The sequence below is a fragment of the Leptopilina boulardi genome, unplaced genomic scaffold (assembly GCF_019393585.1).
Source record: "Leptopilina boulardi isolate dan_hultmark-lab unplaced genomic scaffold, ZJU_Lbou_2.1 LbouV2_183, whole genome shotgun sequence".
In the NCBI taxonomy this organism is placed as follows: Eukaryota; Metazoa; Arthropoda; class Insecta; order Hymenoptera; family Figitidae; genus Leptopilina; species Leptopilina boulardi.
The window spans coordinates 228314-256035 of NW_026137733.1; the positions used below are offsets into that span (position 1 = coordinate 228314).

The 27722-nt window shown below is 27.0% G+C and overlaps 1 protein-coding gene across 1 annotated transcript; it reads right to left on the reverse strand.

Annotated features, from left to right (window-relative positions):
- Positions 1-52: 52 nt before the first annotated feature.
- LOC127277841 (ATP-dependent DNA helicase pif1-like) lies at positions 53-23183 on the reverse strand. The gene is made up of 5 exons (XM_051299232.1): positions 23086-23183; positions 22846-23003; positions 16580-16804; positions 3512-3616; positions 53-759 (listed from the first exon to the last, which is right to left on the reverse strand). Exons 1-5 carry the CDS (start codon positions 23181-23183, stop codon positions 53-55), a joined length of 1293 nt encoding a protein of 430 aa, XP_051155189.1.
- Positions 23184-27722: the final 4539 nt, after the last annotated feature.

Below are 27722 nucleotides of genomic sequence, written 5' to 3' on the forward strand. Positions count from 1 at the left end.
TGTTGCATAAGCATTATGAGATATGTTATCATTTTCTTTAATCTTTTCATCTTTATATATTAACATATTTATTTTCTGCAAATAATCTAATAGCTTGTTTCGGAACGTCAGATTCATTAAAAATGCGCAATGAAAATAAAGATATATCGTTTGTAGAAATTGTTCCATTTGCTAAATTATTTAAACTTTCAATAAAAGTTCTATCTTCCTTTTGTCTCATAATTTCAGTTAGCTCAAAAATTTTGAACTCTTCCCAAAGTGGATTATTTGCTAGTATGCATAGATCAGAAGTGTTTGGTGTTGAATAAATTGGTCTGTCCATAACGGGTGGTAATTGATGCAAGTCTCCAACCAAAATTACCGAAATACCCCCAAAACTATCATTAATACCTTTAATTTGCCTCAATCTTACATCAACTCGATTTAAAGTTGTGCTTCCAACCATAGAAACTTCATCTATTATTAAAAGTTCTACATCGTTCATTTTTTCACGTAAAGTATTTGCAACATTTGATGACAATTCTTGAACTTTTCCACCAAATTGAGTTATTGGCAGAGCAAAAGCAGTATGAAGTGTTACTCCATTTATTAAAAATGCAGCTTTACCAGAAGGTGCACATAATAAGACTTTGGCACTATCAGGATTTAAAACTTTATTTTTAGTAAGATAATTTGATACCGATTGATAAATAGCATCAATAGTTTTTGATTTTCCAACTCCAGTTGAACCACTTATAAAAATTCTTAGTGGAAGTTTGTCTGTTTTAAAAGAATTTAAAATATGCATGGTAATAATTTTTTGTTTACAATTTAATTCATCAAGCATTTCGTTAATATTTTCTTCATTTTTGATTAAAGGGACTGTTATTCTGTTATTGTTTTTGTTTATACTACCATCTTTAAAATTATTATCAAAATCTTTTCCATGATTAAATTGATCAAAAATATCTACTTTAAAGTTATTTTCATCTAAATTATTTCCCAAATTAGAATCATCATCATTGTCAGAATCAAATATTTTTTCTGCTTCTGCATTTTCTAAAGCTTTTTCTATTTCATCATCTCCAAAATTTGAAAGTTTCTACGGTTGTTTTGAATAACTTCGAGGTTATGATTGTAAACCTCTTCTACATTTATGTTTTCTACTTCCAAAGTTTCGTTTCTCCATGGTAAAAATAACAAAATTTGTTCGCGAAAGTAATTATTTTTATCTTGAATTAATTTATATTTTCTGTATCGTAAAATTTTACTTTTTTTTCTTTTTTTAATATTATCTTCTTCAGAAAAATCGTTATCACTTAATTCGTTTTGAAAATTTTTGGGAGATTGAAAACTAGTTGCATACTCAGCTAAGCAAACATCCTTTAATTTTTCATCTCTTTTTGAATAATTTTCAAAAATATTTGAGTAATAAACATCTGTCGAATCATCATTTAATATTTCTAAGTCCTTTTTTCTTTTTAACATTCTTACTCGATCGTTAATAGGGACAGTATTGATATAAATTTCAGATCTGCTACATTTAGATAAAGGTAATGACAAGACGTGATACGAAGCTTCTTGAGAAGATAATACATGACCGTTGATAAATATATTAGCAAATTTCCTTAATTTTTGTTTTATATCAAGATTTCCATTTTTAACATCCAATGCTGCTTCACGTAATAATTTCGAGAGACCTTCATCAATTTTTGTGACATAATTTATCATATATGAAGCACATGAAAAAGGATCGAGTACAAATTGGATATCCATATTAGATTCCATTAAAACAAGAAGTGTTAAATTGTAACCATTAATTGAGACATCTTCACTTCGACGTCTTAAAAAAACTTTAGGACTTTTTAAAGAAGATCTAATAGCATTCATATATTCTGTTTCTGAAATTTTTAAGATCTCTAAAATTTCTTCAAAAGATATAGTTGTTATTTTATCAAAATATAATGCCATTAAATCTTTAATTTTTTTTAAATTATTTCTTTTAGACTTTAAATCTTTCTTTTCCGTTTCTTTCAATGGTTCAAGAATAACAGTTTCTCTCATAACGAACTTAGGAAAGTCAAACCTACATTTTTTTAAATTTTTGAATCCCTTGTAGCATGTTTGCTTATGTGAATGTCTTTGAAATGTTATCAACGAGTTTTTTGGATCATATTGGCATGTTATGAATTTATCAATAAATTTCGTACATTCAAGATGAGAATCATTATCGTTTAAATTAAAAATCGGTGCATTATTGCAATAAATGAGATTGTGAGTATGGACAGATCCTCTAGATTGAAATTCTCTTCGTTCAAAGTAATCAGTTACAAAATTATCGCAAAATGGGCCATATTTCAAAATTGACATATTCTGAACGCGTGAAATCAGAATGCCGACGTACCGATCGACGGGCGTGTAATCCTACTAATATTTTATTTATGGCAGATAAAAAGATTGAATTTTCAGTCATTTCCAATCTTAACACTACCAATCTGTAGTGATTTCCCCACTTGGTGCCCAAGGTTGTGTCCGTTTCTAGAGAAACTTATTTTATTTCTATCAATGAAAGTGATTTAAGAAAATACATACAGAACTAAATGTAGACATTGTGATTTAAAGAAAATCAGTATTATTGAACAATAACAATTATTTTTGAAATTAATTGATATAATGGTAAAGCAGATTCAATTTATCAAAATTTAATCTTCTCCTTTGATAATAATGTAATTTGATTTATGTTACTCTTTACTGTATAAACTTATACTGAACTTTAACCATTATAGCGCCTACCTAGATTTAGTTAATATTTTCTATTTTGTATTGTTACTTACGTAACTATTAGAATTTAGGAGTACTTTTGTACGAAAGGGCATGTCCCGTTAATAAATGAAATTGAAATTGAAATTGAAATATTTATTTTCCATAAATTTTCTAATTTCGTTGAATTTATTTTCTATATATCGTACACATGTTATTGGATCGTCACGAATTAATTTAGTTTTAGTATCCAAATCTAAAAGTAGGGCATTGGTGGCACTAATAGATTTATTATATTTCAAGTTATATAACATTTTGAGTAATTCTGGGCATTCTTTTTCATTTGCGGAAAAAGTAATAAAGAACGTGGGTATCCCACGTAAGTTAATTAAAGAAAATAATTTTTTTTTGTTTTCCCAATAAGCAGGAGATCCTCTTACATGTTTTAAAAATCGAAATCCACCATCATGTTTAATTACAGCATTCAGAAAATCTGAATCTGTAGCTTGCTTTGCGGTAATAGAATTTTTCAGTTTATGTTTTCTTAAGCAAATGTTAAGATTGGAAATGACTGAAAATTCAATCTTTTTATCTGCCATAAATAAAATATTAGTAGGATTACACGCCCGTCGATCGGTACGTCGGCATTCTGATTTCACGCGTTCAGAATATGTCAATTTTCCTTCAGGATCCATTGGAAAACCACCATATATTGATGGAAAAGACAGTTCTTGAATATTTTTCATAACATGCCATGGAATAGGAAATTTACCTTGACCAGGAGCAATATTAATTATATCATTACTAATTAATTTATTTCTGTCAATAATCAAGACTTCATCATTATCCTCAAAAATATTATCATTTTCAGAATCATCTTTAATTTCATTGATATTATTAATTTTATTTTCATTTTTATTAATTTTTGAAAAAAATTCATCTCGAGGAGAAACAATGAAATCAATTTTTTTTTCAATAGATTTATCGTAAGATTTGAAGAAATTTTTATCAACTTTTATATCATTTTCTAGATATAAAGGAGTAGTTATTAAATAATTTAAAGCTTCACATATTTTGGATGGTTTTATGGTCTCAAACATATAATGTGAAGTATGGTCTTCGTGCCTTTTAAGCTTTATTTGTACAGTCGAAAGTTCGTTAAATTTTCTTGGCAAAACATTGATCATTTCATTAATTTCAACTTTAATGTTCACAACGCTGCCCTTTAAAGATAACTGAGGATTTAATGAATATGGTAATAATGGCTTTATTTGACCGAATGGTAATATTGGTGAAACTAGGCGTTCTTCAACAGGTGATAAATTTCTTAAAATTTCCGGAACGTTATGAAATTTAAGATTATAATTTGCCGCCATTTTGGGAACTTTACATTTCATAATGTAATTTTTACAAGTTTTACAAATTAAATTTGAATTATTGTTTATAATCGACGAAAAAAAGATGTTTAATTCATTTTTAGAGCATTTATCAATTAACAGAGTTTCAATATTGTCTTTCTTCCATGGGACTAAAGATCTAGAAAAAAATAAATTATCACAACAAACACATGATTCGTTTGGACCATTTTTTCTTTCCATTATAAAATCATAAATCAATTTTTTCTCGTAAAAGTCATCCTTATCAACATTTAAATTGTCTTTGATAATTGTCATGTAACGTTCTCGGAAATAAAGAAGTTCATTTAACCGTTGATCCTTTTTTCTTTTCTTTTCTCTGTCTTTCACTGTTTCATCATTATAAAAATCATTTAATTTTTTATAATTATTATTTTTTATCTTTTCTGCTTTTGAAAAAGAAATATCTTTTCTCAAATTATTTACTTTGATTTTATTTTTAATTTTTTCTTTTTCTGAATAATCATTATTACATCTTAGGTTTTTAATCCGTATGTAATTTTTAGAATATTCTTGGTCTTTATAATTTTCGTCTTTTCTTAAAACTTTGTTTCGTTCAATATTTTTATTTAATTCAATTTTCTTATAAAGTTCATTTTTTCTTAAAAGTTTATTTCGTTGTAAATTTGAAATTGATTCTCGTTTTGAAAATATTTCATTTTTACGTAAACATTTAATCCTATCATTGTTCTTTAGCAATTCTTTCTTTTTATAAATTTTATTATTTCTTAAAAATTTGTTTCTTTCAATATTTGTAACATTTTCTTTATTTTTGTAAATTATACTTTCGCGTAAAATTTTATTACGTTTAATATTTTCGATTCCTTCCATTTCGCGGTACTCTTTTTCACTGCGTAAAACTTTATTACGTTTAATATTTTCGAGTTTTTCACTTTCGCGGTAATCTTTTTTAATACGTAAAACTTTATTACGATTAATATTTTCGATTTTTTCCCTTTCGCGGTACTCTTTTTCACTGCGTAAAAGTTTATTACGATTCATATTTTTGATTTTTTCCCTTTCGCGGTACTCTTTTTCACTGCGTAAAACTTTATTACGATTAATATTTTCGATTTTTTCAATTTCGTGGTACTCTTTTTCACTACGAAACACTTTGATACGATTTCTATTTTTCAATAATTCTTTATCGTGATAGTCTTTTTTAATGCGTAACATTTTATTACGATTTTTATTTTTTAATAATTCTTTACCGTGATAGTCTTTTTTAATGCGTAACATTTTATTACGATTTTTATTTTTTAATAATTCTTTACCGTGATAGTCTTTTTTAATGCGTAACATTTTATTACGTGTCATATTTTCTAGTGATTCTTTGGATTTATAAGTAATATTTTTTCTTTGCGATCTCTTATAATCTTTATTTTTTAACAATTTTAAAAAATAATTCTTTTCTTTGCTTAGACATTTTGCTTCATGAGTAAGGATTGTATTATTTCTCATGTTTCTCATAATTTGTTTTTTGATTCGTCCACGATGATCTATACTTCTTTTTTTTAAGAAAACCATTTTTAAAAAAAATTTTGATTTCTTAAAAAAAACATATAACAGTTATAAATAATTTAATAAGGAATTAAATGACCTCATTTTTGTTTAATTACTATCACTGTTTGTATGTCGATATAAATTGGTTTGCTTGATAATTGGAATCATATGAATGGTAATTCAATCACGTATTAAATTCATCTATAATTTATTCCACTTATCTAAAATAAAAAATTAATTACAATTTTATATTATACTAGCTGTAATACCCGTCTTCGACGGGTTTTTGTAATCTACAAAGCAATTAAAAATTTTGTCTTTACATTGCTGAAAACTATAATTTAATTTCAATTCTATTTATTTACATGCTTGTTACAAAGCTAAATAAATAAAAAATAACTTAATTAAATGTCACAGGTTTTTCAGGAAATTAGACCCACCCGTCCCCTGTCACAATTATTGCATGTATTATTGGCGCCCCTTTTTTATAGATTGTCACAAATTGGTTGACCACCCTATTCCTATAATATTTGACCAAAAAATCTTAAACAGGGAAACCTGAAATAACCCCCGTAACAATATTAAGTGCAATTAATTACAATTTTTTAATTTATAGTTTTCTGACCTTAGAATATTTTTAATTTGACATTTCTTTTTTTTTGTAGTTTAATAATAATTATTTTAATAATAATAATTTTACTTTTTTCACTACAAATTCCTGTAAATTAAGTTTAAGAGCGATTCGCTGCAATTATTCTTTTTTCGATTTTTTGATCCCGAAAACTGTTTTATAGATACATCTCAGATTCAGCTGGTAAAAAATGAATAACTTGAAAATTAGATATTTTGAAATTTTCAAAAAAATTGTATATTTCCCGTTCTAATTAATATTTTCCAAATCTGTAAATTTATAAACCTAACTTGGGCCAATACCTATCACATTGCCAAGTTTCACTCAAATCGGTAGAGCCGTTTATGAGTGATTGGCATACAAAGTTTTGTGACAGACATACATACATACATAAAAATTTTTTATTGTCATTTTTGTAATTCTTAATGTTCAAATCGTCAAATTATGTAAAAATTTTGAAGTTTTAAGCAATGTAAAGAAAGAAGTATGATTTTATTAATATAGATAAAATAATATATGTGATTTGGACAGTTAAAAGCGACCTCTGATTCTAAAAAATCGATTTTCACGTTTTGGTTGTTTCTTATAGAAAGCACTTCCGAAAGAGATTTCCCTCCAATTATTAAATCCTCATGAAAATTGCCATAAAATACATATTTTAAAAACAAATTGTATTTTTAACAAAAAAGGAAAAAGGTTACAGGGTGTCTACTAACCGGGAAAACCGGGAAAAAAATAGCCGGGTAACGAAAAAAAGGCGGGAAAAACAGGGATATAGTCAGGAAATGAAAAAAAAACGGGAAAACCGGAAAGTAGTCGGGAAATGAAATACCTAAAATGGTAATTTTAATAAAATTTTTTTAAAAAATAAAATAATTTAGTATCTTGAAGCGGGAAAAAAACGGGAAATATTCGGGAATTTTAAAACTGGTTTGCCTATCTCTGTTAGTTTCAGTAAATTGAAAAGTAACGCGGCCTCGCTATAATGTTGGAGCCACTTGAGCATTAATAAAAAATACTTTCGGTCCGACCCAACTCCATCCTACAACTTCTTTCTTTTTTTGTTAAAAATACAAGTTGTTTTTAAAATATGTATTTTATGGCTATTTTCATGGGGATTTCGTACATTTTTGCATTTTTCTCATAAACTATTAATTTTTTTTAAAAAATGCATAGAACATAAAAGATGTATTTCATTGAGGTGTGCAAATTTTATCTAAAGTATTTTTTTATATTTTTTATATCTACTATTATAAATGCCAAAAACCATGAAATTTATTTTTTATGGTTTTTACCATGAAAATGAGCTAGTCGCTAATTTTTACTATGATTTTCGTGATCAGCGTCAAAAATTACGTAAGGGTACGAAGTATTAAAAGATTTGGAGGGAACTCTCTTTCGGAAGTACACCCCTTTTTTCAATGCAACAAACCGCCCATCCTAAGCTTCATTCGTTTTTTAGGGAATAATCGCTAAAAGACGGGAAAATGCTGTGCGAGCGTTTACCCGTCTCGTAGTTTGTCCGATTTTGTCACTTAAGGTATTTGTCAGGAGGAGGGGAGGGTAGGGGGGGGGGCAAAAGCAAGCCAATCCATAAATTAAGGGTTCCGACGCGGCTCACTGCGTGAACGTAAACCATAATATTTATTTCGCATTATGATTCAACAAGAAAAAACAATTAAGAGTTACACTCTCACAAAAACCGCGGGTTAAGTATATAAGCGCTTGTGTTATCTCTGAAATTCTATAAAGATCAACTCCAACCAATCTCAATATGTTTTTTAAATCTCCACGTAAAAAATATATTTTTCGTGTAGGACACTTTTCCCAATCATTTATGAAGATGTGTCTGACTAATAATAATAAAGTCTGGTAATTTTCGAAAAAAAATGGTACAACCCAAAATCCGCGAATAATCGCGAAAAGACGGGAAAATGCTGTGCAAGCGTTTACCCGTCGCAGAATTTACGAAAAAAAATGGTAATCGCAAAAAGACGGGAAAATGCTTTGCGAGCGTTTACCCGTCGCAGAATTTTCAAATAAAAATGGTATAGTCAAATATACCCGAAAAATCGCGAAAAGCCGGGAAAAGGCAGTCAAATAAAATACAGTCAAAAATCCGTGAATAATCGCCAAAAGACAGGAAAATGCTTTGCGAGCGTTTACCCGTCGCAGAATTTTCGAATAAAAATGGTACAACCCAAAATCCGCGAATAATCGCGAAAAGACGGGAAAATGCTGTGCAAGCGTTTACCCGTCGCAGAATTTACGAAAAAAAATGGTAATCGCAAAAAGACGGGAAAATGCTTTGCGAGCGTTTACCCGTCGCAGAATTTTCAAATAAAAATGGTATAGTCAAAAATACCCGAAAAATCGCGAAAAGCCGGGAAAAGGCAGTCAAATAAAATACAGTCAAAAATCCGTGAATAATCGCCAAAAGACGGGAAAATGCTTTGCGATCGTTTAACCGTCGCAGAATTTTCAAATAAAAATGGTATAGTCAAAAATACCCGAAAAATCGCGAAAAGCCGGGAAAAGGCAGTCAAATAAAATACAGTCAAAAATCCGTGAATAATCGCCAAAAGACGGGAAAATGCTTTGCGAGCGTTTACCCGTCGCAGAATTTTCAAATAAAAATGGTATAGTCAAAAATACCCGAAAAATCGCGAAAAGCCGGGAAAAGGCAGTCAAATAAAATACAGTCAAAAATCCGTGAATAATCGCCAAAAGACAGGAAAATGCTTTGCGAGCGTTTACCCGTCGCAGAATTTCCGAATAAAAATGGTACAGTCCATAATTCGTGAATAATCGAGAAAAAAAGGGAAAATGCTTTGCGATCGTTTACCCGTCGCAGAATTTTAAAATAAAAATGTGAAAGTACAAAATCCGCGAATAATCGTGAAATTATTGAATTAAACAAAGGTGTAAAAATTATTAACCTCGAAATAAAAAAATTGATTTAACATTTATATACAATAATAATAAATTTCATAAATAATAAAAGTAGAAATAGTAATAATTATAATGTAAACAATAATTGCTAATTATTAAAAGTAAATAGACATTTGATTAATAAACATCTTTTCAAAACAGTTCAAAAATTGATTGACATAAAAATAAGGTTCAAGAATAAATTCTTATAATTATAAAATGAATTTTAGGAATAATTGATAAGAAATATAAATTTAAAATACCTTTTGAATGTTTTCATTAACTTTTTTCTAAATCTTTTTTTTTAATTCTTTGTTTCGTAGTAATTTTGATTTTTAAAAATATTAATTCATCGCAATTTTTTTTATGAATGTTCTTTGTATATTTTTATGGCATTCATTTAATAGTTGATAAAGTTTGTCTTTTCTTTTATTTTTATTCAAATCATAAAATCGTATTTTCAAATTGACGTTATTGACAGCTCTGTGTTTTTGTTTAAAATGAGTAACACATGAAGTTTACTATTATAAAAAAACGAAAACTAATCGAAATGTTTTCGATTTTTTTTAAATGGTGTTAAAGTTTATTTGGTTTGATTTATGAAAAATATAATTTAAATCGAAGACGATAAAAATAAGTAAGTATTTTAGTAAGTAAGTAAAAAAGTATTAATATTAATAAAATAATAAAATATAAATTTTTTTTAATAACCAATGAAAGCCAATAACCTATGAAAACCAATGCAAAATAATGACGAAAGACTCAACAATTGTTTAAATACAAATAATTATGTAAAAAATAAATAAATATGATTATTTGATAATAACTTTTCAATTTATTTTTGCTTTATATATAAATTTTTGTTAATTCTCAATTCGATTTGTTGTTAAGAATTACATTTTTTGGTTAACAATTATCATTTCATTTTATTGCAACGAAAATATATTTATTTATATATTTATATATATATATTTTATATATATTTATATATTTTTTTTCTTTACAGCGATTTATTTAAATTGTATAAATTAAAGGTCATAATATTTAAAAAAAAAATGGAACATTTCTTTAAATGTCGAGTGCAACTTGAAGTTGACTTAAAATTAAAAGTGAAGACTGAATATTTCTGCCTGCTTTTCTGTCAAAATACATTATTAACCAATAATTAAAAAATCTACTTAAAATGGAGAAGAATAACAGAAGTAAGTACTAATATAATAATAATAATATGAATAACAATAATAGTAATAATAGGAATTCAATAATAATAACAATGACTATAATAATAATTTGTTTAATTCTTTTACAGAAAGGAAACAAGACAATTCAAATGAACCAGCAAAAAAGAAGGTTAAAAAAGGTGAAATTTAATATTAACTTTATTAATTTTTCTAAATATTTACTGTTTATTAATATTACAATTTTTATTATTTATTAGACTTAAAAAAATTTTTTCAAAAACTTAGAAAAGGTTACAAAATACAAAAAATGATTTTTATTAATTTTATTTTTCAAAAATATAAATAATATATAAAATTTTAATCAATTTTTAAAAAATTTCGTTTTTTCGTTTCAGAACCGGAAGAGGTTTCCACTGGAAAGCCTAATTTCACTTTTAGTGAAGGTTAGTTTAAAAATTTAAAAACTATGTTTTTTTAGGTTTCCTAATTAACCTATTTATAATTTATGAAAAAAATATGTTTTTTTAATTTTAATAAAATAATTATTTAAAAATAATATTATTGAAATTTTAATTTAATTAATATTTTAATATAATTAATTTTTTTATAGAAATGACAGACTCCGACGAGGAAATCTTGGCAGCATTTTTGGATTGGGAGAAAAAAAATAATAATTAAAAAGAACATTTTTTGAAAATATAAATAAGTTTTTTTTTAATTTAATAAAACAATTTATTGTAAATTGAAAATATAAATACATTTTTTTAATTTAATAAAACAATTTATTGTAAAATTTTTCAATAAATTATAATTTAAGAGCATTTGAACCTTCGTGACGTCACAAATCATGGCGCATGACACGCAAACTTCTCAGGTATGTGAAAAGCACAATTTTGAATATTTTTTAAAAAAACCTTTTGGAAAATGTTCAGAATAACATAGACTCTGTCTGTTATGTGCAGAAAATTCAAAATTTTGCGTTTAAAACGTTTTTTAAACAATGTTAAGGTCACAAATCATGGCGCATGACACGCAAACTTCTCAGGTATGTGAAAAACACAATTTTGAATATTTTTTTAAAAAACCTTTTGGAAAATGTTCAGAGAAACATAGACTATGTCTGTTATATGCGAAAAATTCAAAATTTTGCGTATAAAACGTTTTTTAAACAATGTTTAAGTTGGTTGTCACAAGTAAGGAAAAATACACGAATTGCTTATATGTAGGCATTGTTTAAAAAACGTTTTAAACGCAAAATTTTGAATTTTTCGCACATAACAGACAGAGTCTGTGTTATTCTGAATATTTTCCAAAAGGTTTTTTTAAAAAATATTCAAAATTGTGCTTTTCACATACCTGAGAAGTTTGCGTGTCATGCGCCATAATTTGTGACCTTAACATTGTTTAAAAAACGTTTTAAACGCAAAATTTTGAATTTTCCGCACATAACAGACAGAGTCTATGTTATTCTGAACATTTTCCAAAAGGTTTTTTTAAAAAATATTCAAAATTGTCTTTTTCACATACCTGAGAAGTTTGCGTGTCATGCGCCATGATTTGTGACGTCACGAAGGTTCAAATGCTCTTAATTACTTTTGTTCTACGAGTCAAGAAGAGAATGGATATCAAGAGAAATAAAATTCAAAATACGAAACAACATGGGATTCGAGACTTAAAATATGCGGTGAAACAAGAATAAATTAAAAATTATAATCTAACTAAAACATAATTAAATGTTTTTCAATTAAAAAAAAATCAATTTAAAAGCGACGTGAGCACGATTGTTGCATAAATGGTGTTTGTTGAGTGCATGTTGTATGTTCTGAACATTGCACATGAGGTGAGAATTGTGTGTGTGATGAGCATGCTGTTTGTGATGAGCATGCTGTGTGCGTTCCACATGTTTGTGGTGCACATGTGTGTCTTGCACAGTGTGTATTTGATGGGTATGGTGCACAGTGCGTATTTGATGGGTATGGAGTGGGTGGTTGATAGAATGATTGTGATTGGTATGGTGTGCGTGTTTGATAGAATTTTTGTCGTGGGTATGATGTGCGTGGTTGATAGAATGTTTGTCGTGGGTATGATTTGCGTGCTTGATAGAGTGTTTGTGGTGGGTATGGTGTGTATCTCCGTGACATGTACCGATTTCCCTGACCTTGCCAATTTTTTTTTTCAATATTTCCAAATCTCTGAAAATAAAAAATTACAAAATTTTTAATTAAACAATTTAAAAGACAAAATTTATTGTAAAAATTTATTTTTTTAAAAACCAATATTAAATAATTTTGAAAATTTTTCCAGTTATCAAATATTTATTTTTTTTATATTTATTGTTATTTATTTATTTTATTTATACCTCTTATTTTCTTTTTCCTTCATTCTCCTTCTTAAATTTCGTTCGGCATTTTTTCCTTTCTCTACATCTTTTTCCTCTTTTTCCACCTTTTCCACTCTTTCAACCGTTTTATTGCTGTTATCGACTGATTCTGGTATATTCGCTTTTTCCGTTACAGCAGATTCCGGTTCAATCGTTTTAGTTTGAATTTGTTGAATTTGTTTATATAAAAAATTTGTTATAAATTCAAACACTGAAAAATTCAATTATTTATTGTAGATAATAATAAAAAACCTTTATTCAAAAATTAAATATTCAGAAATAAAAAAATAAAAATTATAAACAGAAATTTAATATTGCTTCAAATGTAATGTTTTATTTTATTTACCCATGTTTTATTTTCAAGAAAAATCCTGTTGAAAAATCCTGAGCCGAATTTTTTAATAGTAATATAATTTGATTTTATAATATTATTATTATTTTATTTTTTATTACTATTTTTTAATTTTTATAAATAAAGCATATTTGCCATTTACAATGTGCAGAAAAGGTTAAATGATTATACGTTGACAAACCGATTGTTTTTTTTTATCTTCTATATATTTTTTTCAAAATTAAATTGTATTACTTCTTGTTTATTAAAAAATTAGGGTCAAGATTTTTCAAAAGGATTTTTGTTGAAAATAAAACATGGGTAAATAAAATAAAACATTACATTTATTATTACATTATTATTATCTACAATAAATAATTGAATTTTTCAGTGTTTGAATTTATAACAAATTTCTTTTATAAACAAATTCAACAAATTCAAACTAAAAAGATTGAACCGGAATCTGCTGTAACGGAAAAAGCGATTATACCGGAATCAGTTGATAACAGCAATAAAACGGTTGAAAGAGTGGAAAAGGTGGAAAAAGATATAATTTTTGAAATCATTTATCATATTTTAAAAATAATATGTATATAAATTATTAATTTATTGCTTCCTCCAAGAGGAAGCAAATCTTTTGCTTTGCGCAATGAGGAAGCAAAATGTTCATGAAATGAACATAAACTTCTTTTATAAAAAGGGACCCCCATCTTGTTTAACATATTAAACAGTTTATAAATATATATGGGTACAAAATTTACAAACACTGGCTTTTATTACAACTATATCTTAAAAAGAAAAATTAACAAAAATATTTTAAACTGTAATATTGCAAAATATAAAATTACGCTATATCACATTTCACAACTTCTGTATCAGAGTTGTTGCTTACTTTTCAAAATATATAGTCTTTCGTTTAAACAAATTGTTAAAATATTAATAAATATTTAACATTATTTATATTTCTATTTTATTTATAATGAAATATAAATAAATATAAATAAATATGAATAAATATAAATAAATTATATTTATTATATTTGAAGGGTAGAATGACAAAAGGTGTCAAGCGCCAATTCACTGTTTTTACAGGAAGTAAAAAAAACATTTTTAAAAATTTTGCAGGTCATTTAAAAAAAACTGAGAAACCCGTTTCGATATATTAGTATGTTTTAATAAATAAACAACAATTTGTTGAAATAAACCTACATATTAACGATAAAATTAAAAAAAACTGTGGTTCCTTGAGGTTATATCAACTGCGCACATTTTCTTTAAGCATTAATTATAAAAAAAATATACAGTTTAAAGAAAAACTGGAAAATTAGTTTCTTTCTATGGAATCGACGAAATGAATAGAAAAAAAAATTCCTTTAAAAAATTGTTTGTTTTCAAGAAAATTACGAATTAATTGCTTGCTTTGGAATTGAGCAATACTTTCATCTTTAAATTCAATTGTTCACTTACAAGTAACACTACCCAAGTGCCAATCGCCGATTGACTTGAGTCTTTGCGCATTTTTTAGAGGAGCTAAAAATATTTGATACGTACATTTTTATATCGGCAATGAAGATGTTGTAAGGGTTGAAAACAGGGGTTGAAAAGTCATATTTTGAGTGGCAAAATATAAATATCATGATCATTAAAGAAAGTTTAATTAAAATCATTATTTCATTATTTAAAAAATGTTTGACACTTCTTTCTTGATTTCCTAAAAGATACTGCTCGGTAGAAATTACCGTTATAAACCTTTTTGAATGGGGTGAGTAAAACCTTTAACCCTTTAATAACCAAATATACAAAATTTTTGCATGATTTCACAACCAATTTTTCAAAGTGATTTGAATCGCTTGAAACTTGTTACTCGGGGGTTTTCGGGGTCGCTGATTACGAATTCGATGTCAGTTTCTCAAAATTCAAAATGGCGGAAGACATTTTGAAAATCAACTGCAATTTGATTGAAACTTGTTACTCGGGGGTTTTCGGGGTTGCTGATTACGAATTCGATGTCAGTTTTTTTTGAAAATTGGTTTTAGAATCCTAATTAGGAACCTTAAAAATTCACAGATAATTTATTTTTTATCTATTCTACATGAGTTTCGTTACGAAATTTTAATCACCCCTTTCCCAATTTTTCGCCCACCATATTAAATCCGACATTTTCAATTTTCCAATTTTTAATCGAATTCGTAATCAGCGACCCCGAAAACCCCCGAGTAACAAGTTTCAATCAAATTGCAGTTGATTTTCAAAATGTCTTCCGCCATATTGGATCCGCCATTTTTGAATTTTGAAAAACTGACATCGAATTCGTAATCAGCGACCCCGAAAACCCCCGAGTAACAAGTTTCAATCAAATTGCAGTTGATTTTCAAAATGTCTTCCGCCATATTGGATCCGCCATTTTGAATTTTGAAAAACTGACATCGAATTCGTAATCAGCGACCCCGAAAACCCCCGAGTAACAAGTTTCAAGCGATTCAAATCACTTTGAAAAATTGGTTGTGAAATCATGCAAAAATTTTGTATATTTGGTTCTTAAAGGGTTAAAGGTTTCACTCACCCCATTCAAAAAGGTTTATAACGGTAATTTCTACCGAGCAGTATCTTTTAGGAAATCAAGAAAGAAGTGTCAAACATTTTTTAAATAATGAAATAATGATTTTAATTAAACTTTCTTTAATGATCATGATATGTATATTTTGCCACTCAAAATATGACTTTTCAACCCCTGTTTTCCACCCTTAAAACATCTTCATTGCCGATATAAAAATGTACGTATCAAATATTTTTAGCTCCTCTAAAAAATGCGCAAAGACTCAAGTCAATCGGCGATTGGCACTTGGGTAGTGTTACTTGTTAGTATAACCATAAAAATATTTAAAAATTAATAACAAAATAATTTTAAAATTGTTTAAAATTGAAAATACATTATTATTATTATTATTAATTTTATTAATTAAAATATTATTAAAATAAAATATTAAAATAAAACCTAAAAAAATAATATTTTTTTTTATTTTGATATTATTATTGACTCATCACTTTCTTTTGTTTTTCAATCAGGTTGCAATAAAGTAAATTTGAGGCTATTTTATTAATTTAATTTTTATTAAAAACTGATTTAAATACGCAATAAAAAAGGAAATCCTTCTACAGAAATGTGTAAATGAATTTTCTTGATTTTTTTATGCAAAAACCTCATTTTCGATAAATTGGCGCTTGACCCCTTTTGTCATTCTACCCTTCATTTATATTTAATATTATTAATAAATATTTAACATTTGTTTTGTAAAAATGTACTTACAAGAAAAAAATTATAAATAATACGTTAAATACGTTATACACAAAATATGACACACCTCAATATTGTATATAAAATTTAAAAACATACAAAGGTTCAAGAACTGTGCACTAAATAACATCACAAGTCGGAAAAGTTAAATTAAATGTCCTCTTCAAAGTTGCCTTCTAAACGCTTATCTAAAATGAAAGTTGTTATGTGTTTTTGAATTTCAATCCTGTCTTTTTTATTAGGAAAGTTGCTGACTTCTTTAGCCAACCACATAACCCGAAGTTCCTCAGAAGTAAGCAACTTTCGTTCTTTCCAGGCTTTAGGGGTAATTTTAGCAGTGGACAGCTCCAGGATCGCTTCCTCCAGCCAATCAGGTTCATCTTGTTTTTGTTTCTTAGCTAAAAATAATAACAAAGTAGGTGTAAAGATTAAAACATTTTCGAAAGTAGGGGACAAAAAATTCCACAAAAAAGAAATTGATAAATGTACATAAAACAACTGTTGCATCTATTATAATTAGTATGATTTCAAGTTTAAATCAATTGAAATTGGAAGATTTATGAGGCTCTTGTGGATTGAGTTTCAAAATTGATTCAATTTTTAATTAATGAAAATTAAAATTAATTAAAAATTTCATTAACTTTATTTGAATTTCCACCATTTTTACCAATAAAAATTAGGAATAACTGAAATTTGGATTAGTTGCAACTTGATAAATAAAAATTTAGACACAATGAAGTTTGCATACATTAATTTTTTAATTTATAATACATTGAAATGAATTCAATTATGCTACAAGTAATTTTAAATTTACACTAATTATCAATAACGATTATAAATAACTAGCAACTTTGTCGTCCGCAAGCGGCCGACTACGTTGCTAGTGTGCATTAACCATATTTTTTATTCATTTTTTTTCAAAATTTAATATTAGAAATGTAAAAAAAAATTTCTTTATATTGGATCTACCACCCAAGTAGCACGGAATATTCCTTGAATGTCAAGCTGATATCAACCGGGAATATTTTTGTGACATTCAGGCGATATCATAATGTCCTTTTCACGGGGACATTCCTCCGTGATGTATCTATGTTACGGTCTTTCACACAAAAAATGTAACGCGTTACAAAACTTACATTCTACATTTATTAAACCTAAATAATTCTGTGGTACTTTACTTTAATCTAAATCTTCAAAAGACATTATTGCAACTCCTGCACTTTTTTATTCCGATTATCGTTTTTATATGTCAAATTCTTTTCTTCACACATTCTTTTCATCTTCCGTTGCCGTAGAAAATTTTTTCTTCTTACATGACAAATTATTTTCTTGACGCACTTTCTTTTCATCTTGAGTTTCCATTGATATTTTTCTTTTCCTACATGCCAAATTTTTATCCTTGCGTATTTTCTTTCCATCTTCAGTTTTTATAGATAATTTCTTTTTTTTGCATGTCAAATTTTTTTTGCGCTCTTTCTTTTTTATTTCTGTTTTATTACGATTACGTTTTCTCAATCTCTCATTCTCCTGTCTTATTATTTACTGCTCATATGTAACTTCGCGCCTTGCCTTCCTTTTTCTTCCCTTCTCTTTAATTGCTCAATTTATCTTTTTATCATTTTCTTTACTCAGAAAAGTTTTCATTGTTAAATATTCATGTGGTAAAATTTTGTTCAGAGTATTATAAGTTGTACGAATTATTTTCTTTTCACTAGTGTCATTTAAAGAATGTTTAATTTTTAACTCTTGTGTTAATAGAACTCTGTTAATATTATTACTGGGAAAAGTATTAAAAACAGAACAATAGTTTAAAATATAATTTTTATGTTCCTGAGTTCAATTTATGAAAAGACGGTTCTAATCATTCTCTATTATCGAATTCCTATTGTGAGACGTTCTTACTGTCAGAAAATGATTTAAGCAATTATTTTCAAACATTGACTTAAAATGGTTTCTCATTTTGTTATTATCAGTTTCATAATTTACATGGTTTGGCATTACGTTAAATAATATAGATGTTGCAAATGCTATTGCATGTACTCCACACTCAACACTACCAAAAGGTTGTTGATCAACAGCTTCAAAAACTACTGTTGGTTTAAAAGGGAACAATATAATTAAATATTTTAAACACCCCTTATTAAGGCTATCAAAAATATAAAGCCTTACTCTATAGTAATAGACATAAATTCAGTGACCATAATTGTTATTACCGCTAAAAAGTATTTAAATATGTTTATCACCGTCTCTAATTGGGACAATAAAATCAAGCATTTGTACATACAAAGCACTTTGCATATTAAAAAAAGAATTGGAATCTTTTCTTAATAAATCTTCAAATTTGTACATATGCATGTAATTTAACAATTTATTTCTATTTTCAATAATTTTTAAATCTTTATCACTTAAAATAACATACTCTTTTATGTTGGCCATATTATACTTTGTTTAATTTTATTTTTGATTCATGAAAATCTAAATATCTTTAACCGTTTTGCTCACTTTCTCTAATATAACCAATTTTGTCTTTTATTAAATATAACCAATTTTTTCTTTAATTCAATACAACTAATTTTACCTTTTACTAAATATAACTAATTTTTCCTTTAATTCAATATAACCAATTTTTACTTTAATCCAATATAATTAATTTTGCCTTTTATCCAATAAAACTACCAAATATCCAAAAGAATGAGAGTACTATGAGTAACTATGAATCAGTAACTACTGATCAGCCAATAAGTGCAAAAAGGACACTCTTATATGAGTAATCAGTAGTTCATTATAAATAACATATATACGTATTTATACCTGTATTAAAACCCCGGAACAAATACCACAAAAGAAGCAACCATTGGACAATAGAACCTTTGTTAATGAGGATTAACTCTGAGGACCCAGGTAATAATTTCTTTTTTCACATTTACACGGAGAGAAAAACCATGCGTTTTTAGTATGAAGAGGCATACGTTTAATGTATGAAACTTTCTCATGCGAATACTGTATGACATTCATAGTTTCGCAGTAAGAAGTCCATACGCCAAACGTATGTAATACAAACATACTACGATTGTATGAGCTTCATACTCTCTCGGTATGATACTCATAGAACAGACTATTAAGCCACGCCCACTTTCAGTTTGCATATTTCTGAATCACCTGCCCGCTTTCAATTCTTTGCTCAGTTTTGATTTATTTAAATAATTTTTTATTATATTTCAAAGATGAAGTTAAGATGAATATGTTATGTATTGTTATTAAAATTTATGAAATTATAAAAATTATTAATAAATGTAAAAGAATTATTTGATAAATAGATTCTTAAATTTATATTTGATATAATTTGTTTAATGTTAAAGAACAAAATAAATATTGAAGAAATGTTATTTAATTAAACAAAATTTTTTTTAAATAAATAAACTTTTTTTTAATTTTTTAACCCGGCAAGCGTCAGATTAGTTGTAATCCACCCAGTCAAAGTTTAGTTTTTCCGTAATTTTATATTTTTATTTTTTTTAATTTTTAATTTAAAAAATAATTTATAATTTTTTAATAATTTTTAATTAAAAAATTTTTTTTTTATTATTTCTGTATACTTACATTAAAAAAAATGTAGCAGGAAACACTTCTTTATTTTTTTAATTTGTCACTTCAGCAAATAATATATTTTCACAAATTTATAATAATAATAATTATTATTATAACAATAATTTATAATAATAATAATTATTATTATTATAACAATAATTTATAATAATAAATTATGCGGGGATCAGGAACAAATTCACAAGATACTCTCTCGATAGGAAATGAGCAAGCTGAAAGAAGGCGTGGCTTAATCGTCAGTTGTATAGCTATCACACCGAGAGAGTATGAAGCTCATACAACTGGACTATGTACGGCATACAGTTAAACTATGCAATACTCTCATACTAGAAACGCATGAATTCTTACATTAAGCGTAGGAACGGTTCATACTATCCTAGTATGAATCACTTTCATACTAAAAACGCATGCTTTTTCTCTCCGTGTATCATATACAAAAATAAAGATGTACCAACCCTTGGCCAATAGAACCTTTGTTAATGAAGATTAACTCGGAGTACATAATGAAATGTAATAAAAAATTATAAAAATTTAAAATATTATTAAATTATGAGTGTTTTGAAACATTTGTTAACGTTATTTAATGCAAAACATATATATTTACAAAGTATGAAGCAGAATATTATTATTGAAACAATTATTCATTATTTAATAATTAATAATAGGTGTCCCACTGTTTAACACAAACCTTAAAAACAAGAAAAATGTATCAAGTTCCAAAAACTTGAAATTTTATGGTAGTACCAAAAAGTGTCCAAAAATATATAAAATTGACATATTAATATCTCTTTGAAAAAAAGTGTCCCACTGTTTGTCACTCTCTTCTACATACATATATACATATAAATGAATATTTTTTTAGGGTTTCGTACCCGAAGGGGGAACCCTATTAATGAGACTAGTGAAGCAAGGCATGTACCCCCCCCCCTAGCGGCCACACAAATTTATCTAGAGGGCTGAAATTTGGTATACATATGTATTTTGGCGTGTAGATTACAAGAAAAATATAGCGAATCTCATAGGAATTCATTATCATAGCGTTGTCAAGGAAAAACCATGATTTTTTACGAAAAATCCCAAAAAATGACTATGTACCCCCCCCCTGGTTGCCACATCATTTTACATAGAGAGCTCAAATTTGGTACACTTATGTATTTTTACGTGAAAATTACAGGAAAAATATAGCGAACATGATTCGGATTAATTTACATAGCGTTGTCAAGGAAAAATCAAAAATTTTGAAGAAAAGCGATTAATCCTCCTAGCGCACACAATATTTGACAAAGGCAGTTCATATTTGGTATATTTACGTATTTTTGCGTGTAGATTACATGAAAAATATAGCGAGCACAATTGGAGTTGATGTTCATATTGTTTTTAAGGAAAACTCATTTTTTTAGAAAAAATCATGGATTTTTCCAATAAAAAAAGAAGAAAATTTTATCCTAAGGGATCCAAATTTATACTTTTTTACGTATTTTTACGTGTAGATTACAAAAAAAATATAGCGAGAACGATTGGAGTTAATTATCATAGTGTTTTCAAGGAAAAACTGATAATTTTCGATAAAAATCATGATTTTTCCCCAAAAAACAAAGAATATTTTATCTAAAGAGTTTCAAATTTATACACTTTTACGTATTTTTGCGTGTAGATTACAAAAAAATATAGCGAGAACTCCAATTGTGCTTGCTATATTTTTTTGTAGTGTTTTGCCATTCTTTATAATTTGCCATTTTTGCCATTTTCTTTTTTTTATCATTTGCTATTTTTTTTATATTTTGACATTTTTTATTTGTTGATATTTTTATTACTTGGTGAAATCTAAAAAAATCATAAAATTGAAAATATTAAATGATAAAAAAAATTAAAAAAATTTTAAAAACTTATGAAATGTATTTCCATGCTCAAAATTAAACAAAATTTGAATTTTTCCATCGGCCTTCACACTTTAAACCCCTCAAATTTAAGGATTAGGGGTACGGAACCCTCGGTTTTAATGCGAGTGTAACTCGCACTTGTCCGATTTTTTTTTATTTTTAAAACAAAAATGGAAGAAGATTAAGATTTTAGACGATGATGTTCTTATGCCATTTTCAATCGTCTAGATAGAGAAACGCAATGTTAAACAAAGAAGTACTTATGATATATTTCTTGGTGTAAGAAAGAAAGGTATGCGTTACCTATTCAGTTTTACACTTTCTTTATAGCTTTTTCACGTGATAAAGGGAGAAAGAAATAATTACCTGGGTCCTCAGAGTTATTAATTAATCCTTCTTAACAGATTGCAGGTCAAGCTAACCCTCATTTGCAAAATAAAGATATACCTTTTTCTCTCCATAACTTGTTCTTTTCTCTGTCACCGAAAACCCAGCAGGGGTCCGGACGGAATGAATGAATGAATGAATACCAAGATTATTATAGTTAATTGAAGTTAGTATTAATTGATAAATGAATCATTTAAAAAGTAGACAAATTGTACTTTAAGACGATTAAATTTGTGGTTCATAAAAATTAAATAAATTGCAAATTTATACCGTTTAAAATACTAATAAATTAAATGAAGAAATGGTTTATATTAGGATTTTTAACAATAAAATTTAAGACCTATGAAAAGAATAATTGATAAATTTAAATATTTAAATCAACTACATTTGAAGCAGATGAAAAGTAGAATTAATTGAAATTTATATCGTTGAACATTTGAATGAAGAAAATTTATAGTTAAACTGCAATTTTTTATAATTTAAGCTTAAATAAAGAAATGTGTTACATTTGGAAAATAGGTGAAGTAGGTGATAAATTAAGGAATAAATAAAATGTACAGAATTACCTGGATTCCTTTTGACAGTAAAACCAAAATTTTCTTTATTCTCCTTGCTTGATGATGCTTCTCCATCTTCATCACAAGAGAAGAATTCTTGTGAAGAATCTTCAACTACATCTTGTACTTGCCTTCTTCGAGGCAGCGGAGGTACATTGGACGTAGTACTGCATTATTAAAATAAAATATATCATTTTTACATATAATCACATAAAATTTTATATTTTTGCACAATTTTACAATACGCACAATCTAGTATCCTCAGCTTTGGAGTCATCTAAAAAGGACAAATGCGGCTGCAGAGACCAGGGTTTTTGAATAACTCCCTCAGAACCACTTGCTGGCATTTTTTTTCCTATAATATGACGTTTTTAAATTTTGAAATCTTTTCCTCGTCATTTCCATACTCCAACCTGCATAAAAAATTGAGATCAAGTATCACAGTACCTTTTTTTTCATAAAATTAGAGAAATAGTCAAGTAGTTTCTGAAAATTTCTAATTTTTTGAAAATAATCGAATTTTTGAAAAAATTTTATTTTAAAAATTGTTAATTAATTGAATTTTACGAAAAGCCACAATTAAAGATATTCATCCATTTTTTAGGATTAAGAGCATTACCAAAAATATCACATTGCATCTAAAAATAAGTGAAGTTTTGAAGAATTTTATTTAAATAGGTATTTAAAAAATTTAGAATTCTTCAAAATTTTAATTTAATTTTTTAAGATAATAAAATTTTCGAAAATAATAAATTGAACAATTTTTAAATGATTCGAATTTCCTAAAATTGTTTTGAAATGAATTGAATATCTTAAAGAGTTTTATTAAAATTGTTGAAAGTAATCGAGTTTTTAAAGAATTTTAATTGAAAATTTTGAAAATAATTGAATTTTACAGTGTCACAATTGAATATATTCACCAATAAATACAATATAACATGCAAGCATTTATTTCTGTGTATCTAATCAATTTTAATGGAAATATTAATTCTTTAAAAAATTTATCTTGAACCTTGAAAACCATAAATTTTTTTAAAGCAGGTGAGTACTCTAAACATTTTAATTCGCCTTTTTACATCAAAATTATTATTTTTTTTAACTAAACTGAAAATCAAGATCAGGGAAAAAATAAAATTCTGTCTGGAAAAACAAAATCAAATTTTTGTGATAATCCTAATAAAGTATTAATATTCTCTAAATTTATAAACAGCCGGGACTATATTTTTACAGGATTTGTAGAAATTTAATCTTTTTCTATTACTTTTGACAAAATTACCTTTAAAGTACTTGGCAATTTTTTTCCAATCATCTGCCATTATTGGTTGACTTCTGTCTCTTAAGGGTAACCTAGCATCCCATAAAGAAGGTTTCTCTCTTACTAAATCAGCCAGCTGGATGAGGTTATTGTCCGATGTTGTAGCAACTCCACTTGAATCCAAGTCGATTACAGTAGGCCCCAATTCGCTACTTCTTGGTTGATTTGGTTCATTATTTTATGACATTAGAAACTCAAATTATTAAACGGTATTAAATTATTAAAAAAAAATTTATATGTAGAATAAGAATTTACTTATTATTATGAATCTTATCATGTTTATTATTAACAATGTAGTAAATGTTAAAGCAGGAATTAATAAATAGGTATTTTCAAAATCTTACGTTCAAATTTCCTTCAAAATGTACAACATTGCCCCGGAGTTCGAGTTCTAGGTCTTGGGCTCCTAAAAAGCATTCATGCTGTCCAATGTTGTCAATTTGAAAAGCGGCCGTACACAATCCGCAATATACTGTAGACAAAATCTGAAATTTACAGAGATATTGTTATGAACAAACAATTCGTATTAACTTCTTCATATGATTGTAGTTGAACTTACTCCCTCATACTGAAAGTCTGCCATCTCTCCTTTACCTTTTTTTTAAGAACTGCATATAAATTTATTATTTATGAAAGTTATATAAAATTGTGATCTATGCCTTAGCTGAAAAAAATCACAAAATGTTAAAATATTATCAGCTTTCATAAAAGTGAATAACAAAATATTTACAAATTTATTTAAAGTTTCCTTAAGAAATAAATGGATGTTAAAGATGAATTTTGAATATTAGAAAACTATTCAATATCAATCAAAGATTGATATTTTCTAAAACTCTAAAAGACTTTGGTACTTTAACACACGTTGCCCTTCGGACAAATTATATTGTAAAAGGTAGTGGATCCCTTCCTTACCTCACTATTATTCAGTGAGTTGGTTGAGAATCCATATTAATCAGAACAATTGGTTAGGAATAATTTAAATAAAAGATCAAACAAATATTTAATTAATTGTATATAAATATATATTGTGTAATAGCTCAAATAATACAATATTATAGTATTCTGTATTCTAATACAATTTACGTGTGAATGTATGTATGTGTAATAATGTTGTGTGTGTATTGTGTCAAGAGTCTCTGAACTCTTACGTATATTTACCTTTGGAATTCCGCGTGTCTCAATTCAAACGTTATTTCGATTCTCCAATTTATTACAATTATTTAATATTCTCTTTATCTCAATCAATTAATGGTAAACAAAACTCAATAGAAAACATAAACTCAATTACTATTTATTTTCAATCTTAATCTCAAAACTAAGTGATCTCAAAAGAAACTCATTTATATACTCTTTAAATCAAACTCAAAAAATCAGATTCTCTTTATTGAACTACTTCAATTATCAATTCTTTGTAAAACTCAATATTCTTAAATCAAATCACAATTCAATATTAAATACTCTACTTGTCAAAAATCTCAACTCAAAAATAAATACTTTAAATAATCTCAACTCAAAAATCAAAACTCAGATAAAACTCAATAATAAACTCAAAACAGAAACAATCTCGAACTAGAGGTTTGTTTCAAAAGTCTCTCAACTCAGAGACTCAAACTCCAACTCAAAACTCTCAAAAACTCCAAGCTCCACTCTGAGCTCACTCTTTACTGACTTAAACAACCCTGGTCTAAGGGGTTGTTCCACCTGTCTCACTCGGAGACCACACTTGGAAGACCTCGATCTTCGTGTGTCAACTGATTTTATTAAGTTGACTTTTGGTGGGGAAAAGTATATTTTATTTAACAAATTTATTGATGTCAATGTTTTTATTGCAACCTTGCAATATTGGGGTAGTATTCCAGTTCATTTTGTACTGACATACTTTGGATGCAGCAATCTTTATGCGCCATCCTTTGTTTCTTGAATTAATTTAGTTCACTTAGTTTCTCAATTTTATCATGAATTTTAAATAGGTCTTCTTTACAATTCAGGTTATTAATTGAAAGTTAATATTTAATATATAATTATTTGGACATCGCTAAGAGATTCTAAAGGCATTTCTTATAACTTTTATAAAGTGTTATTTGTTTGAGTTGCATATTGTGTCCCTTTTTTTAAGTATTGTATTAATGAATTATTAATAATGTTAATAATTTATTAATAAGAAGTTACGAAATTCATACGTAACAATGGAATAAATTATTTCGCCAATTTCGAAAAATATATAGCTAGGGGAAAGTGGCAAAATAATTGTGATACATTATAGGTTTTCTTATTTACTTAATGAAAAAAATTGACAGGTCACTTCATTCTTTACAATAACAAAAATATCTTTGGATCCACATTACAAAAATGTACAATGGGAATTGACATGAAATTTTATTTTTTATAAAGTGCTTTTACTAAAATTTTTATTACTTACAATAACTATTTTGTCAAAACCATTTTCAGCAACACTTTTGTAGGTTAGAATAAAATCAATAAATACTTACTACAAAACAATAAGCACAAGTCACTAGAAACACATTTGTTTCAATTTGTTTGAAAAAAATCTTGTTGAGCACGTGGCGAACACTGCAAAAGGCAACTTGCATCTGACGAACACTTTTGTAGGTTAGAATACCTTATTATACATATACTAAAACACAATTAATTTTTTCACTATATTAATTAACCATTAATCATTTGATTTTAAAATATTAATTTTGCGATACTTTTGCTCTTATTTTTACTCATTTTTATCAATAATTGACATTAAAAAATAAAAATACAATATTACTCACATTTAAATCTTCCGCCAATTTTCCGGCTGCAGGCAGCCGAAAAAACGATGTGTGAACGATCGGCTGCCTGCCTGCGTAGGCAGGCAGCCACTCGTGCGCATGTACCTTCACATATGAAAATAATACTCGTCAAAAAGTTGTTTTTGACTCCAAAGTTGCTTCTTGTTTCTCGTCCAGGGAAGTGTTATTTTTTGCGTACCTGAAGCATGCTGTCAGTAAATATTTTAATTGTTAACAAATAGTTATTAATTTTCATTGATACACTGCAAAAGAAATTCTGGTTAGGCTATATTTAACATTACTTTCTCGTTAAGTTAACCACAATTCTAGTTGCATTAACTAGAATTCTGGTTAACCAAACCAGAATCAAAATGTTAAATATACCCTAACCAGAATTCTAGTTGGAATAACCAGAATTCTTGTAATTCTGACTGGAATTTTTTTTTAGTGTAGTCTAAAACAGTTAAATTTAAATTTCGTTTACTTAATTAGGTACCATTAAAATTACTTTTTGAAACCCTCCAATCGGATCGAGTGATATTTTAAACATAAATTCCAATTATTAAATTAGGTATATTTAAAATTAGTTTCTGAAACCCTCGAAGCGGAATGAGTGATATTTTAAACTTAAATTTCGCTTATTTAATTATGTACTACTAAAATTACTATTAAGAAACCCTCGAATCGGATCGAGTGATAATTTAAACTTAAATTTCGATTATTTAATTATGTACTATTAAAATTACTATTAAGAAACCCTCGTGTCGGATCGAGTGACATTTTAAACTTAA

Coding starts and splice junctions, on each gene's coding strand:
- LOC127277841 (XM_051299232.1), bottom strand. CDS start 23,183: ATGCCAGCAAGTGGTTCTGAGGGAGTTATTCAAAAACCCTGGTCTCTG. Junction 16,805..22,845: donor TACTGTCAAAAGGAATCCAG/GTAATTCTGTAC, acceptor TATTATTTTTAG/CTAAGAAACAAAAACAAGAT. Junction 3,617..16,579: donor TTTAGATAAGCGTTTAGAAG/GCAACTTTGAAG, acceptor ATGAAATTAAAG/ATGATTCTGAAAATGATAAT.